Consider the following 18,401-nt stretch of genomic DNA (forward strand, 5'->3'; position numbering starts at 1 on the left):
TTAGTGGCACGTCATGATGTCATTTGTTTTTAGTCCCTGTCAGCCTGTCATTGCATTGTCAATGGGAATTTAATTTAGTAGTTTTAGTACAAAGTTCTTTGAAATTTATACGATACGAAATAAAAATACTAAAAAATTGTTCAGATTTGTTATTCTCCAATCGAAATAGCAGCGACAGTATTTTGATACTGTTTTTCTGAAATATACAAATTGTTGCTTTCGAAAAGGTGCGTAACATAATTTTATGTTCAATTTGACCGCGATACGTCTGAAATTATATTTCGCTTAGAATTATTTCGAAATATTGTTGTAAAACAGGATGTGTCTGATAAGACAACATTGGTTCACAGTTCACAGTATTGTGGTAAAAGATATTCGTATTAAACCTGTAATTATTAATTGATTTTTTAGATGGAACTTTCTTGAACATTGCTGTATTTAGCATTAATTTGCATTGTAAGTCAATTGTTTTATTCAGTTTGTATGTATAATTAGGTTGCCTAATTACCAAAACTGCACTAAGAGTTGATAAACCCTGCAAACCCACATGATTCATGAGAGTTGGCTATAAAATGCAATAAATATATTGAAACTAGCTTTTTCCCGCGGCTTCGCTCGTGTTAGAAAGAGACAAAAAGTAGCCTATGTCACTCTCCATCCCCTCAAATATCTCCACTTAAAAAATCACGTCAATTCGTCGCTCCGTTTTGCTGTGAAAGACGGACAAACAAACAGACACACACACTTTCCCATTTATAATATTAGTATGGCTACTTGTAGTCAAAATTGGCATATTTCAAAACTGTAGCCACAAAACGTTCTCCCATTCAAAGTTGGAAATTTGCACCTTGTTCTACTGCCAAAATGGGTGTGCTTGAATATATTAAGTATTTTGTTTCAGCATCATGGACTACGAATTTCTGGACGACAGTCAGGTTGTGAAGGAGCAGAGGAGCTCCTGGTTCTTCCAGATGATCGATGATTGGTTCACTTTCCGTAAGTATCTTTTGGCATCAGGTCATGGTAATAGAAGAATGGATAAGCAATGGAGATGAGTCGGCAAAAAAGGCTGTTTAGTTGGCACTTTACAAGTGGTAGAAAAACAGTACCATAAATTAACAGCTGATATAATTGTATTATATACTGATTCCTTATACCTTTGTTAGTCAAAAGAATGGATATCTGTAAACATTACAACAACAACAACCTTTGAAAACATGAACCTGTAAAATATTAAAAGCGCGAATTAAGGGCCAAAAATGTCATTCAAAAATTTTGGTGAATTCAGTTGAAAATTATGTTCTAGACGACTATGTGTCCACACAAGCGTCGACTAGTTGGTAATCGGCTAAATCAAACATTGCCAACACTTCATTATCTGAGACCTCAGTTAAGCTGGTAAAGCTACTAAAGAGTTACAAAGAATGTGTAAAATGTAGAATGTAAATGTCAGTAATATGTGTTTTATTACATTGTTTTTAGCGAGGTATTTTTTTTAGCCCATTATATGTTTGTTACTAGTCCTTAAAACCATCATACAAAATAAAAATTTTGAAAAACCCTTTTTTAAATTTCCATCAAATATGACTAAAAACAATCCCGAGAAATTCGGCTTTCAACCAAACAAACACAGCATCTAAATTGGTTTATCAGTTCGGGAGCTACGATGCCACAGACAGACTGACAGGTCAAACTTATAACACTCCGTTTTGCGTTTGTGGTTAAAAATTATGAACAAATACTTTTACCCCTATCAACCAAAAAACCGGCCAAGAGTGTGTCGGGCCACGCTCAGTGTAGGGTTCCGTAGTTTCCCGTATTTTTATCAAAAACTTGTAAACCTATCAAGTTCAAAATAATTTTCCTAGAAAGTGTTTATAAAGTTCTATTTTTGGGATTTTTTTTTTTAATTTATGGTCCAAAGTTAGAGGGGGGAGGGACGCATTTTTTTTTACTTTTGGAGCGATTATTTCCGAAAATATTAACAATATCGAAAAATGATTTTCGTAAACCCCTATTAATTTTTTAATACATATCCAGCAATATTTATCACACGTTAGGGTTGAAATGAAAAAAAATCACCCCCACTTTACGTGTAGAGGGGGTACCCTAATAAATGTTTTTTTTTTCACTTTTTATTTTTGCACTATGTCGGCGTGATTGATATAATTATATATTGGCACCAAATTTCAGCTTTCTAGTGCTAACTGTCACTGAGATTTCCCGCGAACGGACGGACGGACGGACAGACAGACATGTCAAAACTATAAGGGTTCCTACTTGACTACGGAACCTTAAAAAGTAAAAGTTAAATATTTCCACAGAGGCAAATTTCCTGATCAACTACGGGTGGCGATGCCTCGGAGGGCTGATCATTGTTGTGATCATTTGGAACTGGCTGCAACCCAAGATTGAGGCATGGAAGAGAGCTAGAGAAGATGCGGCTTATCATAAGGGTAAGAGATATAAAAAAAAAAAAAAATTCAAAAAAAGTGAAACAGTTTTTTCTCAAACATGCAATGAAATATTGTCTTTACGTTCCTTAAAATGGGCTGGGAAGTATCGCTTTTTGGGCGCAACAACTCGAGAGGACTGTAAAGAGTTTTCATATTATTTTTTAGGCCTAGGCCTGCAAAGAAACTTTTTTTTATAAAATATTGTCCTTTAGAGCATTTTTTTTTTATTTCATTGTATGTTTGAGAAAAGCACTATACATACAAAACGGATTCCCGGCCTCGTATCCCTATCCGGCCTCGCTCGCACGCTCGCTCGGCCGTATATACCCACTTGGCCGGAAATCCTCATTTTCCCGGCCTCTGATGTAATGTACTATTTCTCAAACATGCAATGAAATATTGTCTTTACGGTTCTTAAAATGGGCTGGGAAGTATCGCTTTTTGGGCGCAACAACTCGAGAGGACTGTAAAGGGATTTCATATTATTTTTTAGGCCTAGGCCTGCAAAGTAACTTTTTTTTATAAAATATTGTCCTTTAGAGTATTTTTTTTTTATTTCATTGTATGTTTGAGAAAAGCACTATACATACAAAACGGATTCCCGGCCTCGTATCCCTATCTGTATATACCCACTTGGACGGAAATCCTCATTTTCCCGGCCTCTGATGTAATGTACTATTACATAAAACTTTCCGCCAAACTGTAGAACAGTTTATTGGCAGGAATAGGCTCCCTTTCATCACATTTACTGTTGTTTCTTAACCTTAGGTGCTAGTGTTAGTACAAGTTACAAACATCTACTTAATACTATTTACTAAATTATTTTATTTTATTATATTATTTATTCAGAGCCTACTGTGTCCCACTGCTGGGCAAAGGCCTCCCCCTCTTTTTCCAATCTTCTCTGTCTAGTGCTATTTCTCTCCAGCCAATCAAAAATGAGTCCAGGTTATCCCACCATCGCCGGTGTGGTCTGCCGGATCCCCGGTTTGACTCGTGGGGCTCCCACTCTGTGGTTATCTTGGCCCACAAGTCGTCCGGCATTCGGCAGACATGGCCAGCCCAGTCCCACTTCAACCATTGAACCACTTCAGTTGAATTACCCATTTTATTATATAATGGGTAATTCAACTTTTTTTGCCTATTATTGCCATGGTTACGGTCCCCAGAGTCACACTGGTTTTATGCAAAATTATGCTACTGAAATTGTACAAGCATGCATGTAGTCCACGTTTGTAGGTGGAAAATTAAGGAAAATGTTAACATCAGAAAAATGCATTTTTGCATAGTTTAAGTAGCATAATAAAACCTATCAAGCTAAAAATATGGGCCAAATTGTCAAAACTGAGATTCAAAAGTTTTAAGCCTGTGTCAAGAGATGGCAGTCTATGCACTGTGATTACACATTTTACTTCGACAGTAACTCTCTATAATACTCGATCCCCTTTGATAGTACCCATTACCTTCACGCAAATGGCATAAGGAGCCTTTTGTTGAGGGTAGATTTTGTTTAAAGACAAACCCCCTTATTCATAAACGTACTAAGTTATCAAGCCGATAAAGTTCGTTTGTCCCTTTCCTACGTATTGGTGTGATAGAAAAGGACAAACGAACTTTATCGGCCTGATAACTGAGTACGTTTATGAATAAGGGGGAAAAACTGTAGCATCGGAAAACAAAATGTTCTATTGGTTGTAGATCCGGACCGCGTTTTGGCGCGTGAGGAGGCAGTCAGAAGGGCGAGAGAGCTGCAGGAACAGAAACTCAGGGCAGACTCCGCGCGAGCTGCTGAGCTGCAGAAAGAGGTAAGCCTGTGTTTTTTTTAATACTACGTCGGTGGCAAACAAGCGTACGGCCCGCCTGATGGAAAGCGGTCACCGTAACCTATGGACGCCTGCAACTCAAGAGTGTTACATTCGCGTTGCCACCCCATTAGAAACTTGTACATTCCCTTTTGTTGTGTTAAATACACAGCAAAAAGGAGTGCACAAGTTCCAAGGAAGGTTCGGGTTGCCGACGACTCAAAGGACAATAGACGGAATAAGTCAGTTCCGTAAGTCCTCCCGTCATCAGCACACCGCACCCTCGTAAACCCTGTGTAATCCGTGTATTCCTTAATTTCCTAATAATATTAATAATGCTGATGTACCCCTTACATTTTATGAAAGTGTCAAAAGGGCCTCGTTGGCTTCAGCGGCATCTCGGACACTGGCGATCAAATATATGAAAGAGGCGCGTTCCTACGCACACAGGTTCGAGTCCTGCCGGAGGTGTGAATTTTTCCATTTTTAACCGCCTCTCAAAGGAAGGGGTTCTCAATTCGTCTGTTTTTTTTTAATGTTCCTCGACATCTCCGTCGTTACTGGACCGATTTTGAAATTTTTTTTTTATTGTATGTATATGCATACAGATTGGTCCCATTTTTCTCAGAACCCAGTTCTGATGATGGGATCCTGGAGAAATCGAGGGAACTCCTCAAATCTGAAAGGCATACATATGGTGATTTTTGTGTTTTTAAAGAACAGCATGCATTTACGTACGGAACAGTGACATTTGGTGCAGTGGAACTCCTGATGATGGTCAGAATGGAACTCCTCAAATCTGAACGGCACACTTATAGTGATTTTGCTATTTTTATAAGAACAGCATGCTCTTACGTCCAGAACAGTGACATTTGGTGCAGTGGAACTGCTGATGATGGTCAGAACGGAACTCCTCAAATCTGAACGGCACACTTATAGTGACTTTGGTATTTTTATAAGAACAGCATGCACTTACGTCCAGAACAGTGACATTTGGTGCAGTGGAACTGCTGATGAAGAGTGAGCCGCCCCTGGTTAGAGTTCCGTTCTGATAATCATTCTCATCTGTAAGTACTTAAGAATCATCCAAATTCATTTCATTTCATTTCATTTATTAACCATAATGTAATATGATCATTACATGGTAAGTCAGCATTTTACAATATTTTATAACATTTTACTATGTAAGTAAGTAAGCTTAGTATTAATCATAATAAATAATAATCTATTTACAAATTTCGTCAATTACATTATTATTCAATGATAAGTATTCATTTATCGAATAGAAGGCATGGTTTTGGAAAAAATTTTTTACTGTGTTTTTAAATAAATTAAAAGGTAAATCTGTGACATTTGTGGGCAATTTATTAAAAAGCTTTATTTTTATGAAAATTCCCTGTTTTTGGCATTTTTTCAATTTAAGAAAGGGAAGTTTTAGCTTGCTATTGTTCCTCGTATTATAATTGTGACAATCCGAACGCTTAAGTAAAGTATTTGATTTGTTATGAATTTCTAACACAGAGTTGTATATGTACAGTGATACGACCGTCATTATTTTAAGCTTCAAAATGTAAGACCTCGCCGATATGCGCCAATTTACCCCACGTATTATTCTGATTGAGCTTTTTTGTAGGATCAGTACCCGATTTATATCTACAGCATTTCCCCATATTGTAATTGCATAAGCAAGTAGACTTTGTACATGAGCATAGTAAACAGTTTTTAAAGTTCTTAAGTTAACTAGGGGCTTTAGTTTCAACAATGCGTAATTGGCTGATGCTAGTTTATTACAGACTTTATCAATATGTAGGTATGCTATGTGTTAGTTTGCTGTCAATTTCATATCCTAAGAAACATGTATTGTGAGTATACTCAAAAGTGGTTGTTATATTCGTATTTCTTGAAATCGTTATGTAGTTTACAAATGTGCTTTTATTTTCATTTAGTACAATGCCATTAGTGCCATTACATTCAAACCATTTGTGTAAAATGTCGGTAATGCATCGTAGGTGTCTTTCCATTGATGATTGGTCTTTGTGTCTGACCCCAATATGCGTATCATCTGCAAAGAGAGTGATCTGCGCCCAATCCGGCATATTCGAAGGCAAGTCGTTGACATAAATCAAGAATAGTACTGGGCCCAAAATGGAACCTTGGGGTACGCCAATTTCATTCAGTTCGGGGGATGACATATTTTTTCGAACTTCAACCACTTGCGTTCGATTTTGCATGTAACTGGTCATCATTTTTAATGCTATGTCGTCAAAACCATAGTGGTGCAGTTTACAAAGAAGAATAGCATGCCGTATACAGTCAAATGCCTTAGATAGGTCGCAAAACATGCTAGCGCATTTCTGCGACCCATCCATAGACTCTAGTGCAAAATCCACGACTCTTCTTATAACCATGGCTGTCGACTTGCCTTTTCTGAAGCCATATTGGTGGTGCGAGAAAAGATCGTTTTGTTCGAAGAAATCCATTATTCTGTTTTTTAGAACCGCTTCTAAGACCTTTGAGAAAACAGGTAACACGCACACTGGTCTATAATTACTTGGGTCATTATGTGTCCCTTTCTTAAAAATAGGTACGACTCTGCCGGTTTTGCAGTACTTCTGGAAATGTCCCTTCCTTCATGCAGCTATTCAGGACAAATAGTAGTAATTCCATGATGTTGTCATTATATCTTATAATCTTCAATATTCTGGTATCCATGCCCTGTATGTCTTTCGACGTTTTGTTCTTTATTTTTATTATTATCGTGTGAAGTTCTTTTAAAGTTACTAGTCCGAAACATATTTTCGTTTCCATTATTAGTTTCCTGTTTGGCTTATTAACAGAATTCAGATATTTTTTGGATTCCTCTGCACTAACTTTCAAGTTACATGTTATTTTTCCTGCTATAGTGGTATCAAAATCGTTAAATTGTTGTGCCATCTTAAAAGGATCTTTTATACTGTTTCCGTTTTTGTCTACTAACTCTTTAATTTCATTCGGGGGCCCTGTAACACATCGGTTTGTTTGTTCGTTCACAACCTTCCACGTTTCTTTGATTATATTATTAGAGTTCTGTATTCGTCGAGAGATTCCCAATCTCTTAGAGCAGGTCATTACTTTTTTCAGCACCTTTTTATACGCTTTTATGCTGGTTTTTCTATGTTCATCAGGAAAGTGTGCTTGTAGTATCTCCATTTTATTTAGATTCTCTCTTGAGGTTCTAATACCATTTGTGATCCACTTTTCGTCTTTGGACTTTACAGTGACACATTTTTCTGGAAAAGCTATATTGTAATAATAATTTATGGCTGAAACAGTGCATTCATCATTTCATTTGCATGACTTGAAGTCAATATTTTGTCTCTGATTTAATTACAGCTTTCATCATTAAAAACCCTTGTGTTAATTCTATTGCTTAGGATTTTATTGCAATTTGCTTTATCTGAAAATGTATATTTTAATTCTATGAAATTATGATCTGATATTTTATCTTCCAATACTCTGCCTTCTACCGATTTCTTAACAAAATTTGCTACTATAAAATTATCAATACAAGTTTTACTATCTTCAGTGATACGGGTTGGCTTATCAATTAAGGCTTTACATTTGTAGTTTCTGAGCAATGTTTCAAAATTGGTTCAGAAATGACGGAGATATCGAATAACAAACATTAAAAATATACAGACGAATTGATAACATAATCCAACATTTGAAAGTATTTATCATCAGAACGCCAAAGGAAGGCGGTTTTTTTTTCTTAAAAATTATTCCTTTAAGGTACAGCGGGGCAAACCTTGAATGGGGGGGGGGGGGATCAAATGTAACTGGTCCACTTTTTCCATGTTTTACAATGTTTGCATTAAATAGAGTGTCCACCGGTTATATATCGTAGGCCTGTTGGATACATATCAGCAGCGGCTGGTCCATACAAGCCGATTCCCACCGGCTTGCCTAAAATTGATTACTAGTAAAGTACCTAATGTTAAGGTAGGTTTCTTTTTGCTTTGGAGTTGCATAGCAGAAAATTTTACCAGCCGCCACTGATATATAGAACTCAACAGCATAGTGTAATAATGGAAAAAATGGATTAGTTACAAGTCGAGATTTGCCCCGCTGTACCTTAATTTGAAAATAAGTAATGTTTTTATATTAAAGGAAAAAATGGAAAAATTTACGCTTCCGGCGGGACTCGAACCTGTGTGCGTAGGAACGCGCCTCTTTCATATATTTGATCGCCAGTGTCCGAGATGCCGCTGAAGCCAACGAGGCCCTTTTGACACTTTCATAAAATGTAAGGGGTACATCAGCATTATTAGCATTATTTTCTCAATATAACTTGAGACTCCAGTGCCGTTACAAGATGTAATAGTCTGTCGGTAGATGGCGCTAGACGTCACCCCAAGACGTGTGTACATAAGGAAAGGCATGGAAAGATTTGCGATGTCCGGCGTGGCTTCCGTAGCTCAATTGGTTAAGAGCCTTGCACGGATTGCAAATGATGCGGGTTCAAGTCCCGCCGGAAGCGTAAATTTTTCCATTTTTTCCTTTAATATAAAAATGTGTAGAATCGTTAGCAGACGTTTCTGCTTGTTAAAAATAAATTAAGTAATGTTTACTTTCAGAAGGAAGAAAAGAAGCGACGTGAAGCTCTTGAGCTCCTAGAAAAGCATGGCCGTTTGCCCAGCGCTGGCCAGCGGCTTGGCTCCGATGACGGTAAGTACATAGACTATTAATTTTATAAATTTAAATAGATATCATACAGGAAAGAAAAAACGACAGGGCCCACTGTTGGCTGAGGCGGGAATCGAACCCGGGTCTTCAGCTTACGCGGCTAACCTCACCACTAGACCACCCGCCCGCCGTGGTACCCGACGAAATTTCTCTAGTGTATGTTATCTCTGATAAGGCTAGGCGCCTTTGATCTTATAATTTATATATAGTAGTGTGACTACTTGAAAAAAGAACAAATCGAAAAATATTCAATAAAATAATTTGATTTGTTCCCTAGTTGTACATAGACTATATTTAATATATAATATTTATTTGTCATCATCCTCCTTGCGTTATCCCGGCATTTGCCACGGCTCATGGAAGCCTGGGGTCCGCTTTGACAACTAATCCCAAGATTTGGCGTAGGCACTAGTTTTTAAGAAAGCGACTGCCATCTGACCTTCCTACCCGGAGGGTATTTAAATTGGGACCCTAAATTAGTGAAAGTTGTTAACAAAAATTAACTAGATGTCAGTTTTGTGACGAGAATTGAGCACGATATTTCAATAAAAATATTTCTTTTGTGTTAATTATATAAACATTAAGCAATAATCTACATTTATAACATGAAAAAAGTTGGTTTTTAGACAAATTTCATTCTTAATTGTCGTCACAAAACTGACATCGAGTTAATTTTTGTTAACAATTGTCACTAATTTTGAGCCCCAGTTTCTGAAAATGCCCTTACACAATATCGTCTGGTGTGTTTAATTTGCAGGCTTCCTGCCGCTGAGCGGTGGCGCCGGCGGCTCCTCGTACCGTGCTCCGAAGCGCTCGGCCTGCGGGGGCGGCGGCTGCGGCCGCTAGGCCTAACTAAGGCCATCCTTAACACCAAGACTTGCCGAAAAAACATGTCAAAATTACGGATAGGCACAATTCATTATACAGGGTGTAAACCTAATACGGGCGAACCTCTTAACGGTGGTGAGCATAGGACATCAAAAATGGAATTAGATAACTTTTACTTAAAATTGAAATATTTTTTTTATCCATACATAAATTAATTCGGCCCGCAACGTAATGCAAACACACTCCCGTTAAACGCTCGTTGACAGTTGTCATTGATTGTCATCGCAACCACGTTTACAGTACATTGCTGCTGAGATTTTTTTCAAAAATTCATTATTGGGTGAAAATTAAGAGTAAATCAAAAAAAACCTCTTAATTAATGATAACAATATTGAATTATTCGCCTGGTTTCATTTATCGCCCTTATTACGTTTACGCACTGTAAAGTGTAAAGGTAATTAAAACTATTGGCAATAAAATAACATATTTTCTATTTATCAAAGTTTCATATATACGTGAGCGTCAGGACCCCTGGACCACTACAGATATTTGATGTTTAGTACATACTAAAATTTAGTACCTATTTGATACTATTTGGTACCTGAGTACATATATTTGGTACCTCCACTGATATCGAAAAATCGAGCGAATAAAGTGGCCAGACATTCTGACGTCAGGATGTCTGGACCATTTTTGGTTTACATAGTTCTACACAACACTACTAATTGATATCTTAGTCAATATTTACTACCTATTTGGTACCTGTCAATATATTTTTTTCAAATTTTTTTGGCGTACCAGAAAAAAGTTATGACGGAATTTAAAGTTGTGAGCCCGGCCGTGCCGTTGAAGTATATAGCGCCTGTCAAAAGTACAGAGGCAAATCCGCCTGCCCTCCTGTGCGCGTCAACTTAAATAGGAATTTAGTTTTAGGCACTCGCACATCATCTCTACTACTGACTAGTGGCATTAATATAGTCGAAATATAAAAGTAATTAGTGTAATTACACTAGTTTTCCATTTTCCTCCTGAGAGACCTAAACACGTGGCAACAGTTGGGCAAATTCTAGGTAAGGGGGAAATAGCATAAACTGTTATAATTAACAGCGTCATTGGTAATATTGGTATATAGGATGTATTTTGATGACGTGGACCAGTCTATGGTCCACGAGCTCCGTTATAGGGGTTTATCATATAAATAAACCACTGCTTTCGGTAACATTTGTTTTTTGCATCGATTAGTGTCAATTATGAATTAAGAATAAATACAAACATCAAATCAATCATCTACTATCAGTACCTACAACCACAATGTCGCCAAATCTGCCATACAGCTCTACAGCTGCTGAACAGTCGCAAAAATGACCGGCTGTCAGGGGTAAACTGATTTACAAATTTATCCGCCAGGAGATGTCTCTCAGGGACATGACATGACATTAGACGTTATTGAGACTGTAGGAGGTTCTCTCAGGAGGAAAATGGAAAACTAGTGTAATTACACTAATTACTTTTATATTTCGACTATATTAATGCCACTAGTCAGTATAGATGATGTGCGAGTGCCTAAAAATAAATTCTTGACTAAGATATCAATTAGTAGTGTTGTCTAGAACTATGTAAACCAAAAATGGTCCAGACATCCTGACGTCAGAATGTCTGGCCACTTTATTCGCTCGATTTTTCGATATCAGTGGAGGTACCAAATATATGTACTCAGGTACCAAATAGTATCAAATAGGTACTAAATTTTAGTATGTACTAAACATCAAATATCTGTAGTGGTCCAGGGGTCCTGACGCTCACCATATATACACACTGTACTTAATCAAATACTCTGAGAAAGCTTCGATTAACTCAAAATTAACCCAAGACTAATAAATCTGCTCGTATCGCGCATGACACGATGTATATTTAGTTTAAAAAAAAATAGTCTTACAGGTGAATTTGTATTGCATATTATTATTTCTATAAAATTTGTAAACAAAAATCCATCAAAGAACCTACCTACTACGTGAACACAAAGTCGAAGTGACTGAAATGTTTTTAAAGAAAATGTTGGATCTGTAAGTACCTTTATTGTAATATTAATACAATAACATAAAATTAATCTTACAATGTCTTTCATTTACATTAATGTATTTTAACCTAAAGCCTAAGTTTTAAACTTCAATCTTTTAAACTTTTGAACTTGTTTTGACAATTTGGCCCATATTATCTTATACTTTTAAACGAGCAATTCTTGTATATTTATTTATTTATTTATATATATATTTATTTACACTGACGATCTCGGAAACCGCTCTAACGATTTCGCAGAAATTTGTTATGTGGGGGTTTTTGGGGGTGAAAAATCGGTCTAACTTATCCTTAGGTCCCGGAAAACGCGAATTTTCGAGTTTTCATGCGTTTTTCTTCGCGCGCCGTCTCGTGTGCAGTAGTTGTACTGTTAAGACAGAATTCTTTCGGTCGATGTAAGTACTATTTATTGCAAACACTAGATGGCGACACAGGTCAAGGCTAAAACGAATAGAAAAATACACTATTTGAGTTTTTGTGGCGAAATGCGCGCCATCTCGTGTGGAGTAGTTGTGTTGTTAAGGCTGAGAATTCTTTCGCTCGATGTAGGTACTATTCATTTTTGAACTAGATGGCGACACATGTCAAGGATACGAAACAGAACCGAGCGAAGCTCGGTTGCCCAGATATTTATTAGCTTGATACGTGTTAAAATGTCAAATATTAATATTAGCGCTATCTAGCCGAGCGTACCCCAAAGGTGTGCTAGATGGCGTAGGTACCTATTTCTATATGGTTCTGAGGTACGTTTTTTTCTTAGACAGTACCTGTTTAAAGCCAGAATAAACACAACAATCAAGAAAAAGTTAATAAAATTGTACATCTGGAGCATAGCGTTATACGGCAGCGAAACGTGGACGATGCTGCAACAAGACAGAAAACGCCTTGAAGCTTTTGAAATGTGGTGCTGGCGGCGGATGGAGAAAATAAGTTGGACAGAGAAAGTAACAAACGAAGAAGTCTTAAACAGAGTGAAAGAAAAGAGGTGTATTTTAAGAACTGTTGAATGCAGAAGAGGAAATATGTTGGGACACCTGTTACGACACGACGAATTCATCAAGATCATCATAGAAGGGAAAGTAGAAGGAAGAAGAAAGAGGGGAAAGCCAAGGAGGGCATACATGGACCAAGTGAAAGAGAAAGTGAATGTCGTGTCGTATCAGGCTGTCAAAGAAAAAGCCCAGGAAAGATATAGCTGGAGATTGCTTCACCGACAAGAGCCCAGCTCTTAAATTTCTGATGATGAACTGTCCATACGGAGTTACATATGTCTTTGCATACGTAGATATGTAGTTGCGTACATTACATAAAGACAGCGGTAGGTAAGAGACTTGGCATTATGTGATAAATTGATAATATTATAAATAAGCCTATTTCGCGTATAATGAGTTTACAATAGCGGTAAGAGCATGCTACTTTCAATCCGGAGGTCGCGGGTTCGAACCCCGGCTCGTACCAATGAGATTTTCGGAACTTATGTGCGAATTGGTTATTTGATATTTGCCAGTCGCTTTTCGGTGAGGGAAAACATCGTGAGGAAACCGGACTAATTCCAATAAGGTCTAGTTTACCCTTCGGGTTGGAAGGTCAGATGCCAGTCGCTTTCGTAAAACTAGTGCCTACGCCAAAACTTGAGATTAGTTGTCACAGCGGACCCCAGGCTCCCATGAGCCGTGACAAATGCCGGGATAACGCAAGGAGGATGAGGATGTTGATAATTAATTTACAATTCATCCCGACGTTTCAACCACTACAGCATTCATGGTCAACGGGTGACTGGGGAAACATTCCATAAATTCCATTCCATTACCCGCCTTTACACAGACGCTCTATCGCGCGTGATTGCGCAATCGCGTATGAAAGAATGCGCGTGTAAAGACGACGGGAGGGGAAGGCAAAGAACGCGCGATTGTTTTCGCTGGAGCGGGTGCGCTATCGCGCGGCTGAGGTTGTCTTTACACGTACGTTCATTCGTTGTTCGTACGTTGAATTACTTGCTCTTAACAATAAACAATAATATCCAGTATATCGCGCACGATTAGCCTTTACACGCACGCTCTTTTCGTTCTCAAAAACTTCGACGAGCAATCACGCGCGAAAGAACGTGAACCTTAAAAACCAACAACACGCAATCGCGCACAGGCTTAACCTCGCGCTGTCCTGTACGCTCCGGGAACACGCGATAGAGCGACTGTGTAAAGGGGGCTATTAGTTTCCATAGTTTTATTTCATGAGTAACTATCGCGGTAACCGACGACAATACAGTGCGTAAACGTAATAAGGGCGATAAATGAATCCAGGCATATAATTCAATATTGTTATCATTAATTACAAGGTGTTTTTGAGTTACTCTTAATTTTCAGCCCATAATTAATTTTTGAAAAATTTCCCAGCAGCAATGTACTGTAAACGTGGTTGCGATGGCAATCAATGACAACTGTCAACGAGCGTTTAACGCGAGTGTGTTTGCATTACGTTGCGGGCCGAATTAATTTGTATGGATAAAAAAAAATATTTCAATTTTAAGTAAAAGTTATCTAATTCCATTTTTTATGTCCTATACTCACCACCGTTAAGAGGTTCGCCCGTATTAGGTTTACACCCTGTATAATAATGAACAACTCTTTTGTTAATAACTAGGTACCGATCCGATTTTCCGATTGTATAAAACGCTTACCTAGGTGTGTTTACTCAATTTCCCGAGAGATGTCACTTTTGCTATTTACAACTAGCTAACGGTATGTTATCGTAGTTTCTATAAGATATTTTAGAAAAGACAAGTCGATGTGACGGGACGTCCCCTCGGGACATCCCTGCGTTCATTTATGTGGATATAATAGAGGTTTTCTCTAAATTCCCAAATACCATTTCAAAAAAAAAAGTCGATTTGTGTTGATTCTACAATTGGACATACTTTTGTTTATTGTTAAACAGAGTGATTAGTTTGAAGCTCCTCTCCTTATCGAGATTAGAGTTCATAGTCCAACACCGATCGTTTCGTCGGGACAATATGTTTCTATTGTTTCTCATATTTCAAATATTTGTGTGGGTTGTTGTTTCGACGAACTGATAAACATTTAGTCCTCAAACATATAAATGTTTCAATTTGGACTTTAACGCGTATGAATAGAGTTTATTAGCGTAACTACCTTATGGCTTATTCGATTAAACCAGCAGTGCTCAACCTGCGGCCCGTTTATATTGTTCATTCATACTATACTACATTACGATACAAGTGCGGAATAGAGGAAATTCGAAACGATCTACATATAGCTGGGGCTCTAGTCCCCACGCTAGCCCCAAATACTATGTAAACTCTACGAGTTAATACGTGCAGCTTGGTGCCAAAGTTGGCAACATGCACACTAGCGCTCCTAGCGGCATGAGTTGATCGAAATAGTTTAGTTTCATACAGTATAAAATTAAAAAAAGTCACATATTCTTATTTTTTTGTTTTATTCCGTCTAAAAATGTTAAAGTAGATCAAGTAATAGCATTTTCTATTTTACAAAAATAAAAGTCTGAACAACTACTTTGATCAACTCGTACCGCTAGATGGCGCTAGTAAAATTGTTGCCGTTCCAATGTATGGGAAACGTCAGAAGCTGCACGTATTAACTCTAGAGTTTATATAGTATTTGCTAGCCCAATGCGGATTGGGGACTCTACATACACCTTTGATTTTCTTCACAGAAGTACTGAGGTTTCCTCGCGATGTCGCGATGTTTTCCTTCACCGAAAAGCAAATCCATACTAATATTATATATGGGAAAGTGTGTGTCTGTTTGTTTGTCCGTCTTACACGGCATACGGAGCAACAAATTGGTGGAGATAGTTGAAGGGACGGAGAGTGACAAAGGTACCTTTTTGTCTCTTTCTAACCCCTTACTTCCCTAAAATAGGGGGTGGAAGTTTGTATGGATCATACCGCAATTTTCAAATTTAACGCGAGCGGAGCCGCGAGCAAAAGCTAGTTACACATATTTCTTTAATCAATCAATCAATCAATCAATTATTTATTCGTGATAACTACAAAATACACAAGTAAGAAAACAGAAACAGCAAATAAAAGAAATTAAACATATAAGTGACCACGAAATGGTCCCGACTCAGCATAAAATGCTAACCCAAGGGTCAGCGCTGGTCTTCCGTCGGGACCATTTTGTTGGTCACGAACGCAGCTGTACGACGCGGACCCGTGACATAGTGAACGCAGCGCAATGTTTAATAAGTTCCGAAAAACTCATTGGTACAGTGGTGACCTCCGGATTGAGAGTCAGGCGGCACATACTACCACCGCTTTTTAAACAACATGAACAGTAGTTATTTGTTTTACAAGGGGGCAACGTTGTTGTTTAACCGCACGTGCCAATATTGATACCTACCCGATCAAGTGAAAGATTCCAATATTGAACCGCGAGGGTAGCGAGTGGTTCAAAAAGTGGTGTCTTGAGCGCTGCGAGGGTTACAAGGCACGAAGGTTAAACAAACTTTGCCACCGAGTGAAACACAAAATTTTTCACCACACCAACACGAACAAAATACTGACTATAAAACATCAAACTAAATCGAATCCATCAATTTATTCAATGTTTGTGATTCAAAATCATTTGTAGGTAAATTCTGCCAGCCGGCTTCAGACATCAAGTTAAAATTTCTATGAAATTACTTAGCTCTCTTGTGGATAAAATGCCATTTTGCTATCTGCTTTCGAATCGCGAAGTGAGTCTTTACCAGTTGGTGTGGTGAAAAACAAATTTGATGCGAATCTATTTCAATTAAATTATAAGTAAAACCGTCTTTTGTAGCCCTCACAGAAACGGTTGCATACCGCTGGTGACAACGCCAACAAAGATTTCATTATAAACGATATTATGCGCCGGAAGTTTTGCTTCCATCTTCCACAACTGCTTTAGTGCTCCGACTAGTAACTACAAAAAGGAAAAAAAATACATTACGACCCAAAAAGAGGCAGAAATTTTCATTACAAAATGGCCACATACTGGCCGAATGGGAATGGGCCGAGCACAGCCGACGAATTAATGGCTGCAGTAAAAAAGTTTATTGACGAAGAAGGGGAAGAGTTGATAGCAGCTCTTGAATTTAAATCACCTTTTAGATTTGAGCCACGCCTCACAAGAAAACTGTTTAACAAGAAGGCAGCCGCGCAACCCGCGACTCCCGACGATGGGCTTACAACCGTCTTCCAAACCTTTCAACTCTACGAAAAGTGCGACAAGGAAAAGGATTTGAACTTCTTCATTCACGTTTTCCACAAATACGGTAGTGTACAAAAAGTATTATCGAAAGCTGGAGCTGACGCGGCCTTTATAAGCAGGAAGTGCGATATCTACGGCATCAGCACCAAATTGCGATATCCTTCACGTGGCCATTATGAGGATATCACTCTGTCCAGGATAGCACGGGCGTTCCCCGTCCAAACATCTAAAGTTATATTAAAGGAGCAGTTCGCAGGAATTCTGACATTCTCATCTTTCTTCCAACAACATCTGCCGCTTATAATGCAGCATACCATCTTCGCCGGCCTAGTCCCAAAGGGACAACCGTTTCATCTCAACATACTAGATATTGCAGCGGTTTTGAACATGGAAATATCTGTAAAACTTGCGAAACCAGAAGAAAAAAGTAGGCTGATTAGGAAAACAGTCGAAGAAGCGATCAAGGACTCGAAGTCGCATATTTACAAGGTTAGTAATTTAGACGAAGATGGTGAGAAGCTGGAGATATTGACAGAGGCAGGTGTTTTAGAAGTAAACGCGAATGGTGACCTTGAACCGTCGGCTCTCACCGCGCTGCTATTGAATAAGTTGACTAGAATTCAAGCGGTCTACTCGTTCACATATTCTGAGGCAGTGGAGAAGCTGAAACTCTAGAAATATTTGTGAGAGTATAATTACAGCCATGTGGTTTATTTTTTTTGAATAATTGATAATACTATTACTTCGTTGCGCGATAAGATTGTTCTAATTTTAAGCGTACATTAAAAAATGATGAAAAATACATGTTTGGAATGGAACAAAATGTATTTAATTTACAAAATGTATTTTTTCTTTTGTATCTTATTGCAAATTAAAACTATGGCAGACTTGAAAACCAAGACCTATCTAATTATTTTTCCCCCTCACTAGCTCGGAAACACGTGTTTTGTCCTTCAATACCAGCGGGTAAAAACGCATTTTATCCACTAGTGGATAAAGTAATTTGACCTTGAATATAGTAAAATTTTCTACTTTAAAATTGGTGAAAGTGAGTGAATCTAGTGATGATGATGATTTCCAGTAGGAAGCAGTGATAAATGCGATTTTTGCGCTGTACTTTCCTCGCTATAGTGAGAGGAAAAGTTTTGTGTTACACACGAGTGCAAATGTATTTTACTTCTCGTGTGTTGAAAAACTCGCTAGCTCAGGATTCTATTCTCGAACCACTCGCTTCGCTCGTGGTTCAACTATAGAATCCTTTCGCTTGCTCGTTTTCCAATTCCACACTCGGCGTT

The 18,401-nt window shown here is 38.1% G+C and overlaps 1 protein-coding gene across 2 annotated transcripts; it reads left to right on the top strand.

The window, feature by feature from the left end:
* The first annotated feature begins 46 nt into the window (after positions 1–46).
* LOC125239957 (selenoprotein S B-like) lies at positions 47–9,993 on the top strand. Of its 2 annotated transcripts, none has more exons than XM_048147747.1 (6): positions 47–227; positions 902–996; positions 2,325–2,456; positions 4,155–4,261; positions 8,875–8,965; positions 9,741–9,993. In XM_048147747.1, exons 2-6 carry the CDS (start codon positions 906–908, stop codon positions 9,827–9,829), a joined length of 510 nt encoding a protein of 169 aa, XP_048003704.1. In that variant the 5' UTR covers positions 47–227; positions 902–905; the 3' UTR covers positions 9,830–9,993. The 2 variants fall into 2 exon arrangements, with proteins under 2 accessions (XP_048003704.1, XP_048003705.1); XM_048147748.1 differs by lacking the exon at positions 47–227 and adding an exon at positions 412–456.
* Positions 9,994–18,401: the final 8,408 nt, after the last annotated feature.

The sequence above is a fragment of the Leguminivora glycinivorella genome, chromosome 26, assembly GCF_023078275.1.
Source record: "Leguminivora glycinivorella isolate SPB_JAAS2020 chromosome 26, LegGlyc_1.1, whole genome shotgun sequence".
In the NCBI taxonomy this organism is placed as follows: Eukaryota; Metazoa; Arthropoda; class Insecta; order Lepidoptera; family Tortricidae; genus Leguminivora; species Leguminivora glycinivorella.